At 38.4% G+C, this 25,307-nt stretch overlaps 5 protein-coding genes across 5 annotated transcripts; 4 read left to right on the forward strand and 1 right to left on the reverse strand.

Annotated features, from left to right (window-relative positions):
• The first annotated feature begins 1,902 nt into the window (after positions 1–1,902).
• LOC133670686 (polygalacturonase-like) lies at positions 1,903–3,433 on the forward strand. Its single transcript, XM_062091254.1, has 4 exons — positions 1,903–2,355; positions 2,480–2,769; positions 2,887–3,115; positions 3,215–3,433. The coding sequence occupies exons 1-4, from the start codon at positions 1,903–1,905 to the stop codon at positions 3,431–3,433; spliced, it is 1,191 nt and encodes a 396-aa protein (XP_061947238.1).
• Positions 3,434–5,017: 1,584 nt separating this feature from the next.
• On the forward strand, positions 5,018–6,789 carry LOC133671422 (NADP-dependent alkenal double bond reductase P2-like). Its single transcript, XM_062092192.1, has 3 exons — positions 5,018–5,320; positions 5,441–5,624; positions 5,726–6,789. Exons 1-3 carry the CDS (start codon positions 5,018–5,020, stop codon positions 5,863–5,865), a joined length of 627 nt encoding a protein of 208 aa, XP_061948176.1. The 3' UTR covers positions 5,866–6,789.
• A 6,544-nt stretch (positions 6,790–13,333) lies between these two features.
• Positions 13,334–14,827, reverse strand: LOC133671423 (uncharacterized). Its single transcript, XM_062092193.1, has one exon. The coding sequence runs from the start codon at positions 14,825–14,827 to the stop codon at positions 13,334–13,336; it is 1,494 nt and encodes a 497-aa protein (XP_061948177.1).
• A 5,602-nt stretch (positions 14,828–20,429) lies between these two features.
• On the forward strand, positions 20,430–21,848 carry LOC133671424 (2-alkenal reductase (NADP(+)-dependent)-like). Its single transcript, XM_062092194.1, has 3 exons — positions 20,430–20,670; positions 20,933–21,176; positions 21,358–21,848. The coding sequence occupies exons 1-3, from the start codon at positions 20,430–20,432 to the stop codon at positions 21,734–21,736; spliced, it is 864 nt and encodes a 287-aa protein (XP_061948178.1). The 3' UTR covers positions 21,737–21,848.
• A 1,709-nt stretch (positions 21,849–23,557) lies between these two features.
• LOC133671213 (uncharacterized) lies at positions 23,558–24,235 on the forward strand. The gene is made up of 2 exons (XM_062091894.1): positions 23,558–23,748; positions 24,049–24,235. The coding sequence occupies exons 1-2, from the start codon at positions 23,558–23,560 to the stop codon at positions 24,233–24,235; spliced, it is 378 nt and encodes a 125-aa protein (XP_061947878.1).
• The last annotated feature ends 1,072 nt before the right edge of the window (positions 24,236–25,307 follow it).

Genomic DNA, 25,307 nt, shown 5'->3' on the forward strand with positions numbered 1-25,307 from the left:
TTGAAGTCACCTATCACCACTATTGGTAATTCGAAGGCAAACTTCGAAATGGTGATGTCTTCCCATAGCTTAGCATGATCTTGCATAGAAGATGCAACATATACACCAACTACCATGCAGTTAAAGAAAGAATTAACATGTTTGCGCATAAGTTGATCCACTGCCCCCCAAATTCTATGGAACTGGCCTCAAAGATAGAGATGTCCCACATCACTATGATCACTCCTTATTTGCCTACAGATTCTAGAAAAGCCCATTTAACAGTTACAATATTCCACAAATTTCTAATGAAGGAATCACAGTAATTATCTTTTTTTGTTTCTAATAGAAAAAAAAATATCAACATTACTATTAAACAACCTATTTTGGATGGAATATTGTTCATTAGACATACCCAACCGACAATTGTTCAAAGCAAAGATATTCATAAATAAAGCAAAAACCAAGATAGATCAAAACTTAATAGAAAAAGGATCTTATAGCTGATTGATTGATGTCCACTTTTCTACTTCTTTGTCAATGTTCCCCCGAAACTACCTCTTCATATCCTATGAGATCCTGGATGTTTCAATGAAACAATATTGGTTAACAAGAGTTAATGGACAATCCTATAGGATATTATGGAATGTGTTCTTTTATATAAAATATCATAATTATTTTATATAAAGTTATTTTGTGTAGTATACATAATCATTTATGTGTTGCCGAGAAAGTTTGCCACATTACGTTAAGCATTTTATTTTATACAAAACACTATTTTTTTTATTTTTTTTTTAGGATTTCAAACAAAAAAAGAACTACGATGTAATTGCTTTCAGAACTCAAGAGCAAAGAATAATTTAGATAAAAAAACCTAAAAGCTAATGCGATTTCAAATGGGAACAATGGAAATAAAAAGTATACTGTTTCCATTGCATTAATTGTTAGGCACATGTAAGAACCTATGCCATCCTTTGTGTCCCATCAAAAACACGACAAGTGAAAGAATTACGCGCAAGAAGAGAAAAATTTGTGAGATTAAGGCCATGATTTTTGGGTAATAAAAACTTAATTAAAAGAAATACCCACTTTTCTTTCCGTTCTTTGCTCCACCTGTCACGTTCAATCCCACTTTTCAACAATTTCATTTGGCAAAAATTCTTTCATATATCCTAAATAATGTGTATTAATAACCAAAATAATGTGGAAAACTATCTACGTAATCAACTTTTCAAGGTTGAGGCACTAAGACATAGAATGAATTAACTTCCTAATCTATCTTAATTTTTTCCATTAACAGGGAGTTAGTTAGTGTAAGGTTATGGTAGTTAAATGTTGTTCGAATTAAATAATTTAAAATTTTGTAATGATGAATAAATTAATCGGTGTGTGTGTATATATATATATAAACACTAATAATTTTTAATCTAATCACTTCTATGGTTAGATTAAAAATTTGATATGAGAATTTCACTAATTACTACTACAACATTAATTACCATTAAGTAATAATAATTAGTTTTTTAAATAGCATTTAATTTCTATCTCGAGGTAGAAAAAATATGTTTACTTGTTATTAATTTATACTTTAAATTGATATAAATTTATTTTAAAACTATTCTAACAATAAATTTATTTTATATTTTAAATTTTTGTTTTTTTAAATTTATTTATTTTATCATGAGAAACTAATCAATATGAATGCATTAATAGCATCCGTTATTTTATTTTATTTTATTTTTCATAAAAGATGAATATGGATTATGCCTTATATTTTCAAATACCTAATATTAAATCTCCACATGCATTCTATATCCAAACTTCCTATAAATACCACCTTCAGCTGCTTCAGATTCCCATCTCTCCATTTCAACTACTCATCACTTGCATCAATTCAAATATTATCCGATACCAAAAAGATCAATGGCAGGCGTTCCACTTCCAATGATCCCCCATCCTATTACCCTTTTCTTCATCATTTTCTTTGCCTTCTCACCTCTAGCAAAGGCAGCACAATTTAGTGTGTTAAGTTATGGTGCCAAACCTGATGGAAAAACTGACTCAACCAAGGCCTTTGCTGCTGCTTGGGCACAGGCATGTGCCTCAACACAACCAGCCACAATTTCTGTTCCTAAAGGGAGTTTCTCTTTAGGTCAAGTGAGGTTTCAGGGTCCTTGCAAGAACCGTGCTATCTTGGTACGTATAGATGGCACCCTAGTCGCCCCATCAGATTATAAAGTCATTGGTAACGCTAAAAATTGGCTAATCTTTGAGCATGTTAATGGGGTTACTGTAACTGGAGGGACTCTTGATGGCCAGGGTGCTGGACTGTGGTCTTGTAAGAATTCCGGCAAGGGTTGCCCCAGAGGCGCAACGGTATGATAATAAAGCACATGCATGCATGGCATTAATCATCTTACAATATTTTGGTCAGTAGACTAAAGATAGATATTATATTTTCAAGGTCTTAATTTTTCTTGTTAATTTATTTACTGTGCAGTCACTTGAGTTTTCCAATTCAAAAAACATTGCAATCACTGGATTGGCATCATTAAATAGCCAGTTGTTTCACATTGTCATCAATGGTTGCCAAAACGTCAAAGTGCAAGGAGTCAAAGTCTCTGCCGCCGGAAACAGCCCTAACACGGATGGCATTCACGTTCAATCATCAACCGGTGTCACCATATTGAATTCTAGGATTGGAACAGGTGACGACTGTGTATCGATTGGCCCCGGTACCTCAAGTTTGTGGATTGAAAATGTGGCATGTGGACCTGGCCATGGAATCAGGTAAATAAGAAATTATAACATCAACTAGAAGTTTATATCAATTATCATCTGCTCCTAATGTTTAATGTGTTGCTAATTATGGGAACTGAAATGATGTGTATATGGTTGACATTGTAGCATTGGAAGTTTAGGCAAAGAATCCCAAGAGGCTGGTGTGCAAAATGTTACAGTCAAGACTACTACATTTACCGGTACAGAAAATGGACTGAGAATTAAGTCATGGGGAAGGCCTAGCAATGGTTTTGCTAGAGATATTCTTTTCCAACACGCAGTCATGAGTAATGTCAAAAATCCCATTGTAATAGACCAAAACTATTGCCCCGGCGAGAAGAATTGCCCTGGCCAGGTACACGTCAAATCTATTGTCTATACCGTTCTTTTCATTTTGAATGCTAACATCCAAAACATACATAAATCTTGCTGTATTTTGCTGTACATTAAACAGGTTTCTGGTGTGAAAATAAGTGATGTGACCTACCAAGACATTCATGGATCATCAGCAACAGAAGTGGCGGTCAAATTTGATTGTAGCAAAAAATATCCATGCACTGGGATCAAATTAGAAGATGTAAAGCTCACTTACAAGAATCAGCCAGCTGAAGCATCATGCAGCAATGCTGGTGGAGTTGCTTCAGGACTTGTTCAGCCCACTAGCTGTCTATAAGAGCCTAATTAATGAGGGGCTATATATATAGTTGATCAAGCAAAAAAAAAATAAATTATTACGTAACAGATATAGTATATATACATATACAAATGGGATATTTTCTCTCTGTCTTAGCTTAAAAACAATGTAATACGTCCTTAGCTCATGAAGGGAGTTTATTTGCTTGATCTTGTGGCACGTCTCCGCCCGACGACGATTGCAATTATAGTACAAAGGAGAAAATTAATTTTCCAAACACCTAGTTCGGTTAATTTTTTTTATACATTTGAGACTTCATAGGTTGAGTAAGCTACTTCAACCTATCCATCTGGTAAAAATATTGACGTGCTAGACAATCAACATGAACCAATACAATAATTTATTTTAGTGACTCTCTCCTTTCTTAAAAATTTCAAAACTAAAATATAAAAGAAAAAAAGTTTAGTTGACTACAAGGATCAAAAATGGAAAAGTAAAAGCTTTAAGGAGCAAATTATACTTTTTCATGTTTCATAAATAGTAAAAAAGGGCCTTTTTTTTGTTTTAGCATTAAAATTGCTCCCTATTATTTAAACTTTCTCAATTTCAACATTAAAAAATTTTCACCTAATCTAGAAAACCTATTCAGAACCTATAATTCAGCTACAAATAAATTAATTTAATTGAAATTAAACAATAAAATTAAAAAAAATATATAGGTTTTCTGTTGTTCCAGCATTAAAGTCAGGTCCCTGTTATTTAAATTTTCTCAATTAATATAACTAAATTATATTTTGTAAAATTGAGCATCAATCTATACAAGGTTTTTTTTTTTTTTTGACATCACAAATATAACATAGAACATAAATCAAAACAAACTATCAAGCTTATACATATAAAAATATAACATGGAAGGATAAAAAAAAAATTCAAGAACCAAAAAAATAACTATTCAATAAAAAAAAAAGGACTAGACTCATCAATATTGTAGTAGTCAATAGTGTTGGTGAGTCTAGCATAATAGTGAATGCAATAATATACTAGTAGTAAATAAATAGTTTTGGTGATGTAAAAAACTCTTTTGATATATATACAATGTAAATTATCAACATTATAATTTTGCGAAAATAACATAAATTATGAAATTGAAAAATAAGTTCTAATACCAAAACAAATAATTGTTAAGCTACAAAACTGAGTTTTATAGGTGCATAGAATGAAATTAATACCTTTGATTGTAATATACCAAATATTATTGCAGATTACAGTGTGAAGAATCTCAGATCCTGATCATAAATATTCACATTCTAAGAAAATATTTTATTGATTAAATACCAAGGGCTACTCCTACAACTATTTGGAATGACAAGCCCGTCACTATTAGGTGTAAGTTCTGATTTATGAGACAGACCCATATTCTGAACATTGAGGCCCTCCTTCCAAATTGACAGGCCCATATTCTATAAGAAAATCTTGTGAGGCTACTGGTCAGCACTTAGGTCATGATTAACACTACAATCAGCACTTACATCATCAGCAAATCAACAGTACTTCGAATAATATCTGCAATCTTGCGCTTGCAATTGACTTTTCAACAAGATCTAGCTAATGCATGTCTATATAATGTTTTGCCTTTTGCAACCTTGTACATCATCAGCAATATTTTATCACCATTTTGTTCATAGTGAGGAAGTGATCAGCAACAAACAAGTGATCCTCAAGGACTATGTGAGTGGTTTTCCAAGAGAATCAAACCTGTACCTGACGACAAGTAACATCAAACTCAAAGTGCCAGAAGAAGAGAGTGGTAAAGATGCTGTGCTGGTTAAGAATCTCTACTTGTCTTGTGATCCTTTCATGCGTGGACGGATGCAGAGAGATCTGCCACCCGGTGAACCTGAACTATCTTCCTACTCCCTTGGCTCTGTATGTTCTCAATCTCCCTCTTTCATTGTTGAATTGTTATAATTTATATTACGATTATTTATGGTAATTTTATTGCTAGTTACTGTGAATTTACTTACTCTTGTTGGAGACATTGAGCAGCCAATTGTTGGATATGGAGTGGCTAGAGTTGTTGATTCCAGGCACTCTGACTTCAAGAAAGGTGATTTGGTCTGGGGAAGGACAATCGGCAGGGAAGAATACAGTCTAATAACAACACCTGAATACCTCTTTAAAATCAACCATACTGATGATATACCCCTTTCCTACTACACTGGAATTCTTGGTATGTATGCTCTTGGCCCATATGATTTTCTTATGTGAAGTTGTTTTTAGTTAAGACTGTAAGGAGCCATATTCTTTGAATTTGTGCTTTTGATCTTACAGGAATGCCTGGCATGACTGCTTATTTTGGCTTCTTTGACATTGGTTCTCCCAAGGAAGGAGACCGTGTCTACATTTCATCAGCATCAGGCGCAATTGGTCAGCTTGTTGGGCAATTTGCTGTTGGTGGGAGGAACCACTAGTGGTGGTTTTGCAACACTCAGAGGAGATAAAACACAAAGTTTTATTTCAACAATAACAAGCTTACAATAATTAAATAAAAGCTTTGAATATACACCCTCTCTTTCTCTCTAGTGTTTCTCTCTATCATCTCCCACACAGAATAACATAAGATTAGCTACCTATTTATACACGAATTCAAAACAAGAAAATTCAACATTTAAATGTGAAAGCGGCTGTGGACGGTGGTGTGAAGGCGGCTGACAGCTGGTGGCTGGCGGCTGGTGGCTGGCGGCTGGTGGCTGCCTTCCTTGACCTTCTGAATTGAGTTTACTTCAACAAATTCCCCCTTTAAACTCAATCGAGGGATTTCATGCCAAGCATGAACTTCAATCTGCTAAATATTTCTCCCTTCAATGGCTTTGTAAAGATATCTGCAACTTGATCATTTGTCTTGCAGGATATCAGCTCAACTTCTTTGTTCTTCACATGTTCTCGGATGAAGTGATGACGTGTATCAATGTGTTTACTTCGTTCATGATACACCGGGTTCTTTGCTAATGCAATCGCTGATCGATTATCGATATAGAGCTCTGTAGGACTTTCTTGAGGAAATCCTAAAAACTTCAACATATTCACAGCTGAGTTGGCAGCAACATACTCAGCTTTACAGCTTGATAACGTTACTATCGATTGCTTCTTGGATGACCATGTAAAAGATGTATCTCCCATGAAAAAGACAAACCCTGTTGTGCTTTTTCTTTCATCCAGATCTCTACCCCAATCACTATCCGAGTAACCAGTGAGATTGAAATTTGTACTTGAGGTATAAAACATACCTTCATTTATTGTGCCTTTGATGTAGCGAAGAATTCTCTTGGCTGCATTCAAGTGAGATTGGTCTGGTGTCTCCATGTATTTGCTGATAAGACCAACTCCGTAGAGTATATCCGGTCTGGTACATGTCAAGTACCTTAAGCTTCTTACTAAGATTTTAAAGTAAGTTGGATCAACATTTCCAACTTTGCTCTTCCTCAATTCTACTCCATTCTCAACTGGAGTTGATACCGGATTGCAGCTTTCCATCTTGAACCTTTCAAGAATGTCTTTGGCATAACTACTTTGGGATACAAAAATCCCTTCTTCTTTTGCACCATTTCTCAGCCAAGAAAGTGTGCCATCAAACCAATGTTTGTCATCTCAAACTCCTGTACCATGCTTTTCTTGAATTCTTCAAACATGGTAGGGTTGTTGCCGGTGAATAACAAATCATCAACATATACGCACGCAAATAATATGCTGCCATCTGCTTCTTTCTTCACATAAATTGCGTGTTCATATGGACATTTTTCAAATCCATTGTCTTGAAAATACCTGTCAATTCTGGTATTCCAAGCACGCGGAGCTTGCTTCAAACCGTAGAGAGTTTTCTTCAACTTGTATACTTTGCCTTCATTTTCAGCATCAATGTATCCAAGTGGTTGTTCAACATAGATCTCTTCTTCTAGGAAGCCATTCAGAAATGCTGACTTCACATCAAGTTGATATATCTTCCATCTATGTTGTGCGGCTAGTGAGATCATCAGTCTGATTGTCTCTAGCCGGGCTACTAGAGCAAATACTTCTCCATAGTCAATGCCTTCTCTCTGTTTATAGCCTTCCGCCACTAATCTTGCTTTGTATCTTTGCACTTCTCTCTTTTGCATTCTTCTTTGTCTTGTACACCCATTTGACACCTATTGCTTTCTTGTTTTCTGGTAGATAAGTCAGCTTCCAGGTATCATTCTTCTCAATGACATGTATTTCTTCATCCATTGCTTCTATCCACTTCTCTTCTGTGATAGCTTCATTGAAGCTAAGTGGGTCACTATCTGCAAAGAAACAAAACAGAGTTGTATCTTCCATGACTTGAGTGACGTCATACAACTCTTCTAGACTTCTCATCCTTCTTGGTCCTTCTGATGATGAGTGTCGCACGTCAAAATCCGCGCGGCGTCCACTGACGATTTTTTCTATTATTTGTGTTTTGCTTGGTTCTTTGGAGTCGCCACCTAGTATTATGGTCACTAGGAACCTATGGTCTGCGAGAGTCTGAGTAAGGGACTGGTTGTGCAAGGGGAAGACGCATCACCCCCAGTGCACCCTACCTAAGGTAAGCTGCATTGTTGTTTGATTATTTTTTTCTAGGTCGAGTTTCTATTCGTTGGTCTTTTCTAAGGTTCAAGACAGATCTCCCTTCGTGAGGGAGTCTCTATCTTATTGGGTTAAATCCTAACCATTCTAAAATCTAAATTTTAGGATTGCATTTATTTACACCTTGTATCTTTTAATACCCGAGGGTGTACTTTATCGTGTAATTTTACACCCCACAAATATTAAAGCCTACATCTGGATCCTAAAAAAAAGTTGGAAAAAGGTTTTTGATATTTTGGCCAAACCCTAATGGATGATCATAACTAGTTATGATATCCATTTTTTTTGGATTTTTAAAATGTGAGAAAGATAGAATTTCTTTTGAAAACATGCTTGGAAAATTCTTTAGGACTTGGCCGTATGCTATAAAATATTTCTTCTTTTTTTTTTGAAATTTTTTTTTTAAAAAAAATATTTCGGAGAAAACCGGGTATTTTAATACCGGACTTGTATCTTACAATGTAAGTATACAATCCAATATTAAGCAAACTTGGCAGAAAAATATTTAAAAGAGTCACAAGTTTTTTTTAAAATGATTTTTGAATTTTTTTGGATTTTTTTTAATTTTTGAAATTGTTTTTTTTTTGAAAAAAAAAAGATATAATACACTGCATGAACAGAGAACTGAGACGACGAAGAAGAAGGGGAAGGGGAGGAGAGAATTACCTGGCGTGGAGGGAGTTGGCGGCCTGGCTGGTGGAGCGCGGTGCAACTGGAGGTGGTGAGGCCGGCGGCGTGCACTGGTCACGGCTGGAAGAAGAAGGAAACGAGTCCTGCAGAGGAGAAGGAAAGCTCACGGCTGGAGCTGTTGGTGTGGCTGAGGAGAGAACTGCTACCTCGGCTGCCTTTGGGAAGGAAGAGAGCTTCTGGGCAAGGTGGTGGATGCTACCTCTGCTTTCGCCGCCGCTGCTGGAGTCACGGTGGCAGAGGAGAAGATTTTTACAGAGGAGAGAGGGAGAGAAGTGGTGCAACTGTCACGTGAGATGGTTTTATGGCTACTGGAGGTGGGGATGATGGTGAGAAGCCAGGTGATGAAGGTGGTGGTGGCTGAAGGCCACGGTGGAGAGAGGAAGCAGAAAAAGGATTGTTTGCAGGCAAAATGAATACAGAAGGCAGGTTTTCGGCCAACTTTTAGCTCGATTTCCCCCGTCCTCTGAGCATGAAAATTGCTCCTATTTATAGGGCTGGAAAGAGGGTAATCTTGTCTTCAATGTGGAAAAAGTCTCAGCCCTGGATTCGACTCGAGTAATCCAAGCCGTTGGTTCAAAGTGTGCACCTCGAGCTGCCAAATTTTGGCAATCCAAGGCTGCAGACTGAACAAGGTGGCCACTTTGGGCCAATAAACGAAGCCGTTTCAAAGTTTTTCGACCCGACCGGACCATTCTCGAGGATAAAGGGGTTTCCTGTGGACATTTTGGTGCACGGGTTGTCGGATTTGGAGGAATAAACGAGGCCGAAAATGCTCCTTGAAGTCTGCCACTCGGGCAGTTTCGCGGGGAAGATGATGAACAGTGACCCTTTTTTTTTTTTTTTTTTGCAAAAACTTGGTAAAAATTAAATTAGGTCTTTCAAAATTCCAATCTTTCAATTAAGTTCAAATTAGGCCCCCAAACTTAATTTTTCACCGATTAAGACCTCAAATTAATTTTGACCCGCTTAAAGTGTAATTAAGCCCTTGCACTTAATTAAATCCTTCAATTGGACCCAAATTAATTCTTAAACATAATTAACATTCAATTTGGCCCATGATTAAATCAAATTGGCCCATTAAAAATTTAATTATGTCATTAGACTTAATTTTTATGCAAATTCGTCCAATACTCATTTAATTTGACCTTTGAATTTGCATTTTTCTATTTTTGCGCATAACAGCGTACATTTGGGCCTCCGAAAATTGCAGCTTGATTTTTGCCTATTTTTGCAGCCTTTATTTTATTTTTTTATTTTGATTTTTTTTTTAATTTTTTTTTTAATTTTTTTTGGAAAAAAATGAATTTTGGGGAATCACCCAAAATTGGGTGATGACAGTTGCCCCCCTCTTTACAATGCTTATGGTAGAAAGTCTCGTAAGAGACTTTAGATAATAAGCGTTGTAAAGAAGAAAAAAAGGATGAGATATGGTTGACTCATCTTGTTGAGGAATGATGAATCCTCTTAAGGGTTAGAGAGCGCACTCGAAAGGAGGTAAGGTTAGAAAAACACACTACCTAAAAGGTTAGGACTCGAGGGAGCTCTTAAAAAGAGGCAGGGTTGGACAACGCACTACCTAAGATGGTTGATGGCTCTAAGGCACATTCAAAAGAGGAGGCAGGGTTAGAAAACACACTACCTAAGGTGTGATGGCTCGAAGGCACATTAAAAAGAGGTATGGTTGGAAAACACACTACCTAAGGTGGTTGATGGCTCTAAGGCGCACTTAAAAAGAGGCAGGGTTGGAAAACTCACTACCTAAGATGGTGGATGGCCCTAAGGCACCTTAAAAAGAGGCAGGGTTGGAAAACACGTTACCTAAGGTGTGATGGCTCGAAGGCGCATTAAAAAGGAGGTATGGTTGGAAAACACGCTACCTAAGATGGTTGGCTCAAAGGCACATTAAAAAGGAGGCAGGGTTAGGAAAACACGCTACCTAAGGTGTGATGGCTCGAAGGCACATTAAAAAGGAGGTATGGTTGGAAAACACACTACCTAAGGTGGTGGATGGCTCTAAGGCACATTAAAAAGAAGGCAGGGTTAGGAAAACACGCTACCTAAGGTGTGAAGGCTCGAAGGCCCACTCTTAAGGAAGATAGACAGGGCTATAAAGCATACTATCTAAATGGTAAGGGCTTAACAGCCCACTCAAAAGGAGGCAGGGTTAGAGAACACACTACCTAAGATGTGATGGCTCGAAAGCCCACTCGAAAAAGAAAGTAGGGTTGGAAAACACGCTACCTAAGGTGTGAGGGCTCGAAGGCCCACTAAAAAGGAGGTATGGTTGGAAAACACACTACCTAAGATGTGAGGGCTCGAAAGCCCACTCGAAAAAGGAAGTAGGGTTGGAAAACACGCTACCTAAGATGTGAGGGCTCAAAAGCCCATTCATAAAAAGAGGTAGGGTTAGAAAAAACACTACCTAAGGTGTGAGGGCTCGAAAGCCCATTTAAAAAAGGAGGCAAGGTTAGAAAACACACTACCTAAGGTGTGAGGGCACGAAGGCCCACTAAAAAAAGGAGGTAGGGTTAAAGAACACACTACCTAAGAAGTGAGAGCTCGAAAGCCCACTAAAAAGAGGAGGTAGGGTTAGAGAACACACTACCTAAAAGGTGAGGGCTCGAAAGCCCACTCAAAAAGCGGTGATTGTGAGACACTAATCTATCAAGATGAAGGTTATGCATCATGATCAATATGCATGTATACTTACCTGAGAAATGTAGGTCCCTTTTTTTTCTTCATGGAGTTCTCCTTTCTTCATGGAGTTCTGATTTTCTCAAAAGTTTGAGTCTCTGATAGTAAGCTTCGATGGCTCTTTTCGCTCTTGCTTACTCGAGTCATATCTTGTGATTTTGACCTCTAGGAAGGACTGAATACCATCACACTTCTTTGTCCTCCACCCCTTTACCTCAAGGGTTGCCAATTTTGCCCGACATTTTTCCTAGGAAGGGACTCATGGAGCCAACTCTGCCAGCTATTTTTGATTGCCCCTAGTTTGATCATGCCCCCAAGTATTCAAATCAGGTTTGGGGATGAGGCTATGTGAAAGAAGGTTTGGTTATTTACAAAGAGTTGTTTTCATGCAGAATTTTTGGAATTTCAAAGTTATTCCAGACACAGAAATCATTTTGATGTTTGTTCAAAGCAAACTCATTCTGAAGAAATTCAAGTGATTCCTATGGAGAGGTTTTCAGAAGTGATGAAAACTTTTGGTTTTTGTTTTGATGAAAAATATGAAGTGACATTTGGTTGGTCACAAAAGGTTGAAATTTCAATTTGGGGGTTATTGAGAACCGTCTTTCGATGAAAATGTGAAGAACACAGGGTGACATCTGGTTGGTCACAAAAGGTTGAAATTTCAATTTAAGGGTTATTGAGAACCGTCTTTCGACGAAAATGTGAAGAAGTGACATCTGGTGGGTCACAAAAGGTTGAAATATCAATTTGAGGGTTATTGAGAACTGTTTTTAAAGCATTCATTTTGTTTGCATGAATAATGATTTTGCTTCGCATGAGAAAGCACTGCCTACCGATCCAAATTGCTTGCCTTTGATTAGAAAGGGCTTGATTAGGCACGTAACGTAGGCTTGGGCTATTGGCTATGAAGAAAAGGATATTTGTAGGCTCAAAAGGTGTTTAAGGGACTTTAAGACTAAGGATCACTAGTGCTTATATCCCAACTTGGGCTTGGGCTCTTTCTCATTTTTTTCTTCATTTGATTTTGAGCATCATTGCATTGGCTTTTTTTGCTCCAAATTTTTGGATCATTTGGATTTTTTTTCATGCCCCCCAGCTTTGTATGGGCATCTTTGATGATTGAGAATTTTCTTTTATGCCCCCCAGTATTGTTCGGGCACTTTCAATCGTTGAGGTTTTTCATGCCCCCAAGAGTTATTTGGGCACTTTCAATCATTGAGAATTTTTTTTTTGGCACTTACCCCCCAGTGTGGGGTGTGATCCTAGCCAAGGTTATTTCAAGAGAAATCTATTAGGCTCAAAAGGGGACTGCAAAGGAAATATTTCAGCCTTGCAAAAGGATTATCAAAGATGGCCTTTCTTCATCTCAAATGCGTGCATTTAGGATCGGTAAGTCTTGCTTTCATGCGAGTATGCAGAGTGATTTCTCATTATTCATGCAAATAAAACTCAGCTTTAGAGTCACTTCATGATGTTTTTTTTGGTTTTCTAGGTGTATGGTTACCTCTCTAAGGAATCACCTGAATTTTCAGAACTTGTTTATTTGAACAGACACCAACATGATTTCTGTTTTTGTACTAAACTTTGATTTCCCAAAAATCCTTGTGAAAACATGCATAGTTTTGGAAGAAAGGGGAAACACGCCCAAAGATTCTTGGCGCAATGGTTTCATGTTTAAAGGTTATGTTCAATGTGTTATTTGCATGAAACAACAAAAAAATGAAGGCATGTCATGAACACAGGAAAACACATGATTTTATTAACAGGAAAGGCTCATTTGAGAGAGAAAGTCTTATGGCATTATGAGCTAAATTGCTAATAAGACTAAAACAGGTTGAAACAGACATGATCAAACAAAAGGAAATAATTGGGTAGGCTCCATCTTCCCATTCTATAGCAGAACTTGGTCCTCTATCCTTGAGAGTGCACATTTCCTTTTTCACACCTTGCTCTTGCCATCAGTGCTTTGAGGTTTTCAGAGCATTCCACCTCCAATGCATTCACCGATCCAGTACCTGAAGCATGATTGGGTAAACGGTTCAAACTCATGTTTGGAGTTCCTTCGAAGGTTATCCATCCAACTTTAATCAAATGCATGAGCCTCTTCTTGAAGGCACTGCAAGTATGAATATTGTGTCCCGTAGCACCAGCATGGTACTCGCAAGTGAGGTCAGGCTTGTACCAGTTGGGGTAAGGTGGTTGCAAAGGTGTCAAAGGTTCTGGAGCTATACGCCCGATGCTCAGTAGCTTTTGGTACATCTCATTTAAGGGCAACGGTAATGGAGGTAGTTGCTCTTGGACTCTTTGGTGTTTGGTTTGAGGCTCAGGTTTTCTTGTGAGGAATGTAGGGCTGAGATTGATGTTAGAAATTTGGGGTGAAGGGGATGGAGTGTGATAGTTCTGGAATGGGTTCTTCCTACCCCTACATCCACTTTCAACATAGTCAACCTCTTCCTTTTTATCCTCAAAGCCTCTTTTCTCCACAGATGCAGAGATTCTACCACTCTTTACTCCTTGCTCTATGCGTTCAGCTACTGCCACAGCGTCAGTAAATTGTTGGGCCGAACTACCAATCACATGCTCGTAGTATGGGTCCTTGAGCGTGTTGGCAAATAGAGTGACCATCTCTTTATCCAGGAGTGGAGGATGTACTTGAGCAGCTAGGTCTCTCCACCTTTGAGCATATTCCCTTATGCTTTCCATGTCCCTTTTCTCTAAGTTGGACAAACTGGTTCTGTCAGGAGTGATGTCCATATTATACTTGTATTGCTTGACAAAAGCATCCACCAAGTCTTTCCATCTTTGGATCTTGGTGTTGTCCAATCTCATGTACCAGTTTAATGCTGCCCCACTTAAGCTATCTTGGAAAAAATGCATCAGTAGTTTTTCATCATGTACTACTTCTGCCATTTTGTTACAGTAGGATTTGAGATGAGTTGTGGGGCATTGTGTCCCAGTATATTTGATAAATTCAGGAACACGAAATTTCTTCGGGACAACCACATTTGGGACCAAGCACATTTCTACTGCTCGTACTGGATCGTACAAGTCTACCCTCTCAATGGCTCTGATTCGGGCTTCTAGCGCTGCCATCTTATTAGATGACTTGGTCTTGTGGGACTCATTGGCAAATGCATCTATGACTGCGGGGGTTGGTGCTGGTGGCATTGAGTGCACAAAAGTTGGATTGTGTGGAGGTTCATGACCATGTTCACTCATTGTTTCTTCGGGTTGAGCTGTTGCTGGAGGTTGAACAAAAATAGCAGGCCGGTTGGAAGGACCTTCACCAGAGGCATTTCTAAGTGTTTGCTCGAGTAAGCTAGTGAGGCGAGCCACGCTTTCTTTCAGAGATTCTAACTCTTCTTGGAAATGGGTGTCACGGTGAGCACACTCTTCACCTTCCATGTTTTGTGTTCAGAGTCAGGTGTTATAGGCTATTTGGGGACCTATATTTCAACCTGTTGCATGTATGTATGTTATTTATAATGGATGGATGTATGTGTGTGGATGCAAATGTATGTACATTGGGTATGACTGGCAAAAACCCACGCAAAATGAATATGTAAAGGGGTTCACGCTCTAAAGGAATATTTTAGGTCATTACATGATGGGTAGGCTTTCTACTTAGTCTTCAAAAGGGTCTATGAACTACCCAGTGACCACCTCACGTGAAGGCAGTATAAGGGTTTACAAAGAATGGTTGGGACACATTGTGACCGCCATTACTGAGTAAACACTCAGTTCATAGTTGGATGTTTCACGAATCTGAACCCCGACTGAAAGTCATGAGGTAGACCGCTACTCCCCACCTAACCTAGAATTGGGTTTATTCGCAAAATTAAAATGCATGTTAAAGCAGTAAAAATGCGAGCTAAAATTAAAGACCAACAAAAAGAAAACAATCAAACAATCAATGCTTAGTCCGACCAGACATGACTTTCCCCAGTGGAGTCGCCATTCTGTCGCACGTCAAAATCAGCGCGGCGTCCACTGGCGATTTTTTCTATTATTTGTGTTTTGCTTGGTTCTTTGGAGTCGCCACCTAGTATTATGGTCACTAGGAACCTATGGTCTGCGAGAGTCTGAGTAAGGGACTGGTTGTGCAAGGGGAAGACGCATCACCCCCAGTGCACCCTACCTAAGGTAAGCTGCATTGTTGTTTGATTATTTTTTTCTAGGTCGAGTTTCTATTCGTTGGTCTTTTCTAAGGTTCAAGACAGATCTCCCTTCGTGAGGGAGTCTCTATCTTATTGGGTTAAATCCTAACCATTCTAAAATCTAAATTTTAGGATTGCATTTATTTACACCTTGTATCTTTTAATACCCGAGGGTGTACTTTATCGTGTAATTTTACACCCCACAAATATTAAAGCCTACATCTGGATCCTAAAAAAAAGTTGGAAAAAGGTTTTTGATATTTTGGCCAAACCCTAATGGATGATCATAACTAGTTATGATATCCATTTTTTTTGGATTTTTAAAATGTGAGAAAGATAGAATTTCTTTTGAAAACATGCTTGGAAAATTCTTTAGGACTTGGCCGTATGCTATAAAATATTTCTTCTTTTTTTTTTTGAAATTTTTTTTTAAAAAAAATATTTCGGAGAAAACCGGGTATTTTAATACCGGACTTGTATCTTACAATGTAAGTATACAATCCAATATTAAGCAAACTTGGCAGAAAAATATTTAAAAGAGTCACAAGTTTTTTTTAAAATGATTTTTGAATTTTTTTGGATTTTTTTTAATTTTTGAAATTGTTTTTTTTTTGAAAAAAAAAAGATATAATACACTGCATGAACAGAGAACTGAGACGACGAAGAAGAAGGGGAAGGGGAGGAGAGAATTACCTGGCGTGGAGGGAGTTGGCGGCCTGGCTGGTGGAGCGCGGTGCAACTGGAGGTGGTGAGGCCGGCGGCGTGCACTGGTCACGGCTGGAAGAAGAAGGAAACGAGTCCTGCAGAGGAGAAGGAAAGCTCACGGCTGGAGCTGTTGGTGTGGCTGAGGAGAGAACTGCTACCTCGGCTGCCTTTGGGAAGGAAGAGAGCTTCTGGGCAAGGTGGTGGATGCTACCTCTGCTTTCGCCGCCGCTGCTGGAGTCACGGTGGCAGAGGAGAAGATTTTTACAGAGGAGAGAGGGAGAGAAGTGGTGCAACTGTCACGTGAGATGGTTTTATGGCTACTGGAGGTGGGGATGATGGTGAGAAGCCAGGTGATGAAGGTGGTGGTGGCTGAAGGCCACGGTGGAGAGAGGAAGCAGAAAAAGGATTGTTTGCAGGCAAAATGAATACAGAAGGCAGGTTTTCGGCCAACTTTTAGCTCGATTTCCCCCGTCCTCTGAGCATGAAAATTGCTCCTATTTATAGGGCTGGAAAGAGGGTAATCTTGTCTTCAATGTGGAAAAAGTCTCAGCCCTGGATTCGACTCGAGTAATCCAAGCCGTTGGTTCAAAGTGTGCACCTCGAGCTGCCAAATTTTGGCAATCCAAGGCTGCAGACTGAACAAGGTGGCCACTTTGGGCCAATAAACGAAGCCGTTTCAAAGTTTTTCGACCCGACCGGACCATTCTCGAGGATAAAGGGGTTTCCTGTGGACATTTTGGTGCACGGGTTGTCGGATTTGGAGGAATAAACGAGGCCGAAAATGCTCCTTGAAGTCTGCCACTCGGGCAGTTTCGCGGGGAAGATGATGAACAGTGACCTTTTTTTTTTTTTTTTGCAAAAACTTGGTAAAAATTAAATTAGGTCTTTCAAAATTCCAATCTTTCAATTAAGTTCAAATTAGGCCCCCAAACTTAATTTTTCACCGATTAAGACCTCAAATTAATTTTGACCCGCTTAAAGTGTAATTAAGCCCTTGCACTTAATTAAATCCTTCAATTGGACCCAAATTAATTCTTAAACATAATTAACATTCAATTTGGCCCATGATTAAATCAAATTGGCCCATTAAAAATTTAATTATGTCATTAGACTTAATTTTTATGCAAATTCGTCCAATACTCATTTAATTTGACCTTTGAATTTGCATTTTTCTATTTTTGCGCATAACAGCGTACATTTGGGCCTCCGAAAATTGCAGCTTGATTTTTGCCTATTTTTGCAGCCTTTATTTTATTTTTTTATTTTGATTTTTTTTTTAATTTTTTTTTGGAAAAAAATGAATTTTGGGGAATCACCCAAAATTGGGTGATGACAATGAGGATGTTGATGCTGGTGTTGATGATGATTCTGGTGTGTTCCTCTTGTTGAATACAGGGAATCTGTGTTCCGGACTTTGTGGCTCATCTGCTGGTAATATCGGACCTTTTGCAAGTACTGGTGGTACTTCCACTTCATCTTCAAGGATCAAATCAGTGCTGATCCATTTGACTGCTTCTTGGTCATTTTTCCATTCCCAAGTTTTATCTTCTTCAAAGATAACATCTCTACTCATGATTACCTTCTTTGTGATGGGATTATACAGCTTGTATCCCATCCTTCTCTCACCGTATCCGACAAAGATGCATTTCTCGCTTTTATCATCGAGTTTGGTCCTTCTTGCATCTGGGATCTTTGCATATGCCACACAACCAAAGACTCGAAGATGAGTAACACTTGGTTTGTGACCACTCCATGCTTCTTGCGGAGTGATAGCTTGCAAACTTTTGGTTGGGCAGCGATTCAGTAGATACACTGCACATGATACAGCTTCAGCCCAGTATTGTTTGGGCAACTTCTTTGCTTTGAGTAAACTTCTCGCCATGTCAAGAATCGTCTGATTCTTCCTCTCAGCTACACCATTCAGCTGTGGTGTATATGCAAGTGTTGTCTGATGTCTGATGCCTTATTGTGTACAAAAGGCTTCAAAGTCATTTGCTGTATATTCTCCACCTTGATTAGATCTCACGGTTCTGATCTTATAGCCACTTTGCTTCTCAACAATTGCTTTAAAATCTTTAAAACAATTGAACACTTCTGACTTCCTCTTCAGAAAGTATATCCACGTCTTCCTGCTAAAATCATCAATGAAAGTAAGGAAGTACCTATTTTGTCCAGTCGACATAGGCTTTATAGGACCACACACATCTGTGTGCACTAACTCCAGTGGCCTCTTTGCTTTCCAGTTAACGTCTTTGGAAAAACTAGATCTGTGATGTTTGCTGAGGACACAACTCTCACAGACTTCATCTAGATGATCAATGTGGGGGATACCTTTGACCATCTTCTTGCTTGCTAGCATCTTCAGACTTGTGAAATTCAGATGTCCAAGCCTCAGGTGCCAAAGCCACTCTTCACTGTTGGTGATGGCACTTAAACACTTTGTTGCATCATATTGGATGTTTAAAGGAAACATCCTATTCTTGAACATTTTCACATAGGCAATTAATCTCCCATTGTAGTCTGTAACTGTCAGATGACAATTCTTCATGAAAAGTGTATAACCTTTCTCCAGAAGTTGACCTATGCTCACCAAGTTCTGTTTTATGGCTGGGACATAGTAGACATCGGCGATGTAGCTGTGATCGCCATTTTTCAACTTGATTGGGATGTTGCCTTTACCTTTGAATGGAACTTTTGAGGTATCTCCAAAGGTGACGAGACCTTGTATGGTCTCATCTAGATCGCTAAATAGATCTCGTTGGCCATACATGTGATTGCTGGCTCCAGAATCAAAATACCAAATATTCTCTTGATTCTTGTCAAGTCCTTGTTGGACAAATAATGCAGCTGCTCCTCTGCTATTGGCATCCTCCTCTGCATAGTTAGTATGCTCACGTACCTCTAATGGAGCTTTCCCTTGACATTCAGTGCTATAGTGCCCAAATTGATTGCACCTATAACACTGGATATTTCTCTTATCACAGTTATTGTAACCGCCTCCTCTTCCTTTAGGAGTGAATGTTTGTTGTCCTCGGCCTCCTCTGGTGGTATGTCTGCCACCTCTTCCTCTGAAACTTGTATTCCAAGATCCTCTTCCTTAGAATTGCTGAAAACCTCCTCGTCTTTGTGGACTTCTTCCTTGAGTGGTATATCCACTTGTTGAAGTCTCCCCTTGCTCATATTTGTCTTTGAGAGACAACTTTGCTTGTAAGGCATGCTCAATTGCCTTATCTCCATTTCTTTTCACGATCTTTTGCTCATGAGCTTGCAAAGAACTCATAAGTTCATCCACTGTCAACTTGTCCACTTCTTTAAACTCTTCAATAGCGACAACAACAAAATCAAATTTTGGATCTAGGGATCTCAAAATTTTCTCAGTAATCCGAGCATCTGTAAGGGCTTCTCCATTTCTTCTCATCTGATTGACGATCACCATAATTCTTGTGTGATAGTCAGAAATAGATTCTGAGGCCTTCATTTGCAATAATTCAAATTCACCTCGCAAAGATTGGAGACGAATCTTCTTGATTCTATCAGCACCTTTGTATTTTTGTTGGAGAGCTTCCCATATTTCTTTTGATGTTTCTGCGGAAGTGATAATCTCGAATGTAGCTTAATCAAGACCTTGATAGATGATGGTCTTTGCTTTGTTGTCTTTCTTTCTATTTGCTTTGAGGACTTGCTTCTCTGCCTCTTGTAGAGTATCTTCAGCTTCTTTGGACTCTGGTTCATCATAACCATATTGCACAATGTCTATACAGTCTTGTGAACCAAGGAATGCCTTCAATCTGATGCACCAACTATCATAGTTGTCTTTGGTTAGCTTTGGGATGAGTGTATGTGCATTTTCTGTAGTTATTTTGCTCTTGGAATGACTATATCACCTTCTGGGAGTTGAATTTGGTAAAATAGACACTATAGATCGATCCGGAATGGTGCAAATAGTAGGGAACCGGTCTGACTTTGTAGAGAATGGGTCAGAAATGGGCTGAACCGGTAAAAAAACCAATTCTGGGCGTCGGGCGGTTCGCTGGGGTTGGACCGGGAATATTCTGGGGAATATTCTATCAGCTCGGCTACATCTCAGCTTCACTTCGCTGCGGCTCAGCTTGACTATCGGCTTGGGGGCTCGACTCGGTGCGGATATGGCGCGAGTGTGGATCACTCGTCTTCAACCTCTGGAGCGCGTGGGCGACAGTGCTGAATCTTCAGGCGGCGCGTGTGGGCTACCTCCGTCTCCGATCAAGCTGAGTTTTTGCACCAGGGAGTTCGTATGGATGAGATCTACACTGTGGAATGATCAAAACTGGTTTTTGACAACTTTGAAAATTCGGATATCTCCCAAAACACTTCTGTTTTTTAACGAACGGGGCTCTGATACCAATTGTTGGTGGGAGGAACCACTGGTGGTGGTTTTGCAACACTCAGAGGGGATAAAACGCAAAGTTTTATTTCAACAATAACAAGCTTACAATAATTAAATAAAAGCTTTGAATACACACCCTCTCTTTCTCTCTTTCTCTCTAGTGTTTCTCTTTATCATCTCCCACACAGAATAACATAAGCTTAGCTACCTATTTATACCCGAATTCAAAACAAGAAAATTCAACATTTAAATGTGAAAGCGACTGTGAACGGTGGTGTGAAGGTGGCTGGTGGCTGGCGGCTGGTGGCTGGCGGCTGGGCGGCTGGTCGCTGGACAGTGACAGCTGGTGGCTGCCTTCCTTGACCTTCTGGATTGAGTTTACTTCAACATTTGCAAAGCTGATAGGTTGTTATGTTGTTGGAAGTGCTGGAAGTAAAGAAAAGGTTGAACTATTGAAGACCAAGTTTGGATTTGATGATGCTTTCAATTATAAAGAGGAGCATGACTTGGATGCAGCCTTGAAAAGGTTAGTGTATGATGTCTGCATAAGAGACAATCTGAAATAGCACTCTCAAGCCTTACAGAACCTCTAGAAGTTCTGCAGCTTAATTAATCTGTGATTATGTGCTTTACTTTTTTTGTTTTTGAATGTTAATCTTGTGGGGATTGGCTCAAGTGGAAAAAGGAATGATTGTTTCCTTTGCCAGGTACTTCCTTGAAGGCATCGACATTTACTTTGAGAATGTTGGAGGAAAAATGCTTGATGCTGTCCTTCTAAACACGAGACACCATGGCCGTATTGCTTTGTGTGGAATGATCTCTCAATACAATCTCGAGCAGCCTGAAAGTGTGCAGAACTTAATCGCTGTACTCTTTAAGCAGATCCGGATGGAAGGGTTTGCGGTTTACGAGTACTATGACCAATACTCCAAGTTCTTGGATTTTGTTCTGCCGTATATTAAAGAAGGGGAGATTGTTTATGTGGAAGACATAACTGAAGGACTCGAGAGTGGCCCTGCTGCATTCATAGGCCTATTCAGCGGCCGAAATGTAGGCAAGCAAGTAGTGAAAGTTGCTCAGGAGTGATCAGTCTCCCTTTACATGTCCTCTTGCCAATGCCATTGCTTGTCATACATGCTTCATATGGTACTGTGTCAATACTAGCAAGTAGAGAAGGTTTCCAATGAGCGATCGGCCTCCTTTAGTATCTTTTCCATAGTTTTGAGTTAGAACGGTGGAGTATTGTAACACTGGTCTGCCCAACTAAATAAAATATGTCATATCTGAATTTCAATGAAGTAGACTGTTTTACTCCTTTTATAGTGCTGCAGCTATATATATTGCTGTAAAATTAATGTTATCTGTAATAAAATTCGAGTGGCCTGATTAGATCATCACTCGGTTTTGCGCATGCTGTCAATTTTCCATTTTGTAAAGTTCCCTTGAATGCTTCAGCTTCAATGCTTTGAATTTCTTGACTGGGAAGCTCTCAACAGATCGAAATCCAGAAAACGTTTGTGTTCTAATTTTAGGAAAGATTAATTTATAATTACAGTGATAGCAAATTCATTACGTTTTGATGGAGATGAGAGATTTGCAACAGTGCCATATCTTTTGAATTTTATCTTGTGAAGGGGATGAGCCACGTCAATACTGTTAAAATCGCACGTTGAATTATAAAATTATATAGAATTTTATGTGTAAAATATACTTATTATGCAATCACTTTAAAAACTTAAAATTTTGACGAGTTAAATATACTTATCATATTGAATCATATACTGAATCATTTTAAGAATTAACTTGAAATTTGATAAAATCAGATTTCAATCATCCTAATTCAGTAAAATCAATTAAAATAAAGTAAAATCATGATTTTAATAATGTTTTTACAATTTCATTATTATTAGTTCAAAAACTAATCTTGTAGAATAATCAAAATCAAAATAAAACTAATATATTAAATACATGATAATTATCAATCTAAGTAATATCATTAAACATTCAAGTAATGAAGCTCTATATAATTTAATTTTATATATTTCACTAAAATCCATTAAAACCCCAAATGCAAAAAAGACACATGACAACCTTACAACCCTTCTAGTTGCTGTCGTGAGAGGGAAATAGAGTATTGAAAGAAAGAATTTGTATTTTAAGAATGTTTTACATCGAAAGTGTTTGAAGTGAGTTGGGCTACCTATGTTTTGGATCCATGCTAGAGGAAAGTCTCGTCCTAAGGCATTCACCATTCTTTTTTATGGTATTTGGCTAGCTAAAAACATATTGATTTTTTAATATACGATCCTGGATTGAAATACAATTTTTGAGTTGATTCTTCATCATCAAAAAGGAAATTGATGGCAATTTTACCTACACTGGTATGGATTTGTTTAGAGACCCAGATGGAATCCTGCTATGGTCGACCAAGTAATAGGTTTTATTTCTTCCAATTGTAATTTTGCTTTATGTTATAAGCTTTGGATTTTACTCCTCTGTTATTCTTTTTATCAACTTTGTATTCCTTAGTTCTCAAAGGGTGTAGCGTGATGGCAAAGGGCTTGAGATCTGCACAGCAGGTCTCGAGTTCGAGTCAGGACGTGCACCTCTTATAAGAGCCTGGGACAGCTGGGGTTTTACTCGCTTACCTGAGCCTACAAAGTGCGCTTTTCGGGAGGTGGGGTTTCCTCGAATCCAAAAAAAAAAAACTTTGTATTCCTTCACTTCAGTTTTCATTTGCTAGCTTTCAATTGGCTTAATGATAATCTAGTTATATCAATAAATCTCTCAATTACTGTATATAAAAAAAAAACAACAATTTTATGCTGGGATTTTTCGGGTTGTAAAAGTTTGAAAATTAAATCTCATTTTAAAAAAAAAAAAGTTTATGTTGCAGGTTCACCTCTGATGGAGCCTGAAACCGATCCAAAAAGGGACCAAAGAACTGTTTTTGCGTACCTTATGTATTTGAAGGCAACGAAGAGAAATTTTTATGAATTCTTCTCGAAAGCAGGCAAGGTCATGGATGTTCGACTAATAATGGAAAGAAATTCAAGGCTGTCAAAAGGGGTTGGGCATGTTGAGTTCTACGATGAATTGTATGTACTAACAGAAAACTATATGTTGGGAATATGCATTTTACATGACAGAAATGCAGCTTAGACAGCTTTTTGAAGCATTTGGTATTGTGGAGCTTGTACAACTACCTGTTAACCTTGAGACAGGACAATATTGCAAAGGTTTTGGATTTGTTCAGTTTACTCAACTTGAAAATGCAAAGGCTGCACAAAGTGCTTTGAATGGAAACTTGGAGATTGCAGTTCGAACTATTAAGGTTTCATCTGTTAAAGAACATGGCGGACAGCAAGATAGTGAGGGTGGATTGGTGCTCAATTAAGAGCATTGCTTACACAGAAGATAAATCGCACTGGTATTGCCAGAAGCATTGCAGGCTGTCTTGGAGTACCTTTGCTAAATGGGTCAGCTCCAAATCAACAATTCATTAGCTTGCCTGTCAATGGGCAAACTACTATGGGAGCAGCAGCACTTCAAACACCAGCTTTACCTTCCCTTGCCTATGGTTAGAGTATAGTGCATCAGATGTGACACTTGTCATGATCTTAATAAAGCAGTTCGTTAGTTAGTTAGTTAGTTAGAGAGTTAGTTATATGAAGCTGTTAAGTTTGTTATTTACAGCTATATATATATATATATATATATATATATAACTATATATCTCGTAAAAGTCAGTTAATGAAAATAGAAGAAGAAGATTAATAAGTCTGCTCTCTTTCATATCTCATCTCTCTTCCTATCTCTATGTGTTTGATCTGATAATACACGTTAACATGGTGTCAGAACAATTGTTGCTCACGCTTGAAGATCCTCTATTGCTTCCGCATTCTCTGTTACTTCTTCTCTAATCTTTGTTTGGTAATTTAGCTCATTCACAGATTGATCTTGAAATCTTGATGGTGACTGCTTCACAACTCCAGCTACTTCAATCTCCAATTACAGCTCTTATTTTCTCTATTCCCAAGTCTGTTAATGTCAAGCTTGATGATTTGAACTACCTCAATTGAAACTTTCAGATGCAACTCTGCTTGAAAGCAATGAAATTATGGGATATGTTGATGGTTCGATCCATTATCCACCTCAGCACAATTTGAATTCAAGTGAATCTGGTATCACTTCTTCTTAGAATGATGAATATATATTATGGAAAATGCATGACCGAGCTATTATGCAGTTGATCACTGCCACATTATCACTTGATGCTATGTCTTGTGCGATTGGTAGCGCTAGCTAGCTCCAAGGATCTGTGGAATTGGTTAAAGGAACAATTTTCAACTGTGTCTAGAACTAGCATTTTTCAAATGAAATCTAATCTGCAAACAATTAAAAAGGGGGCAGATTTGATTTCACAATATCTTCATCACATTAAAGAAGCTAGGGACTATCTTTCTGTTGCTGGTGTATACTTTGCAGATGAAGACATTGTTATTCTTGATCTGAATGGCTTAAATGCTGAGTATAACACATTCAGATGTGTTATAAGGGGGCATGAAAGTGTGATTTCACTAAACGATTTTAGATCACAGTTACTTGCAGAGGAAGTTACTTGCAGAGGAAGTGATTGTGGAGACTTCAGTTAATG

This window comes from Populus nigra, chromosome 13, assembly GCF_951802175.1.
Source record: "Populus nigra chromosome 13, ddPopNigr1.1, whole genome shotgun sequence".
Classification (NCBI taxonomy): domain Eukaryota; kingdom Viridiplantae; phylum Streptophyta; class Magnoliopsida; order Malpighiales; family Salicaceae; genus Populus; species Populus nigra.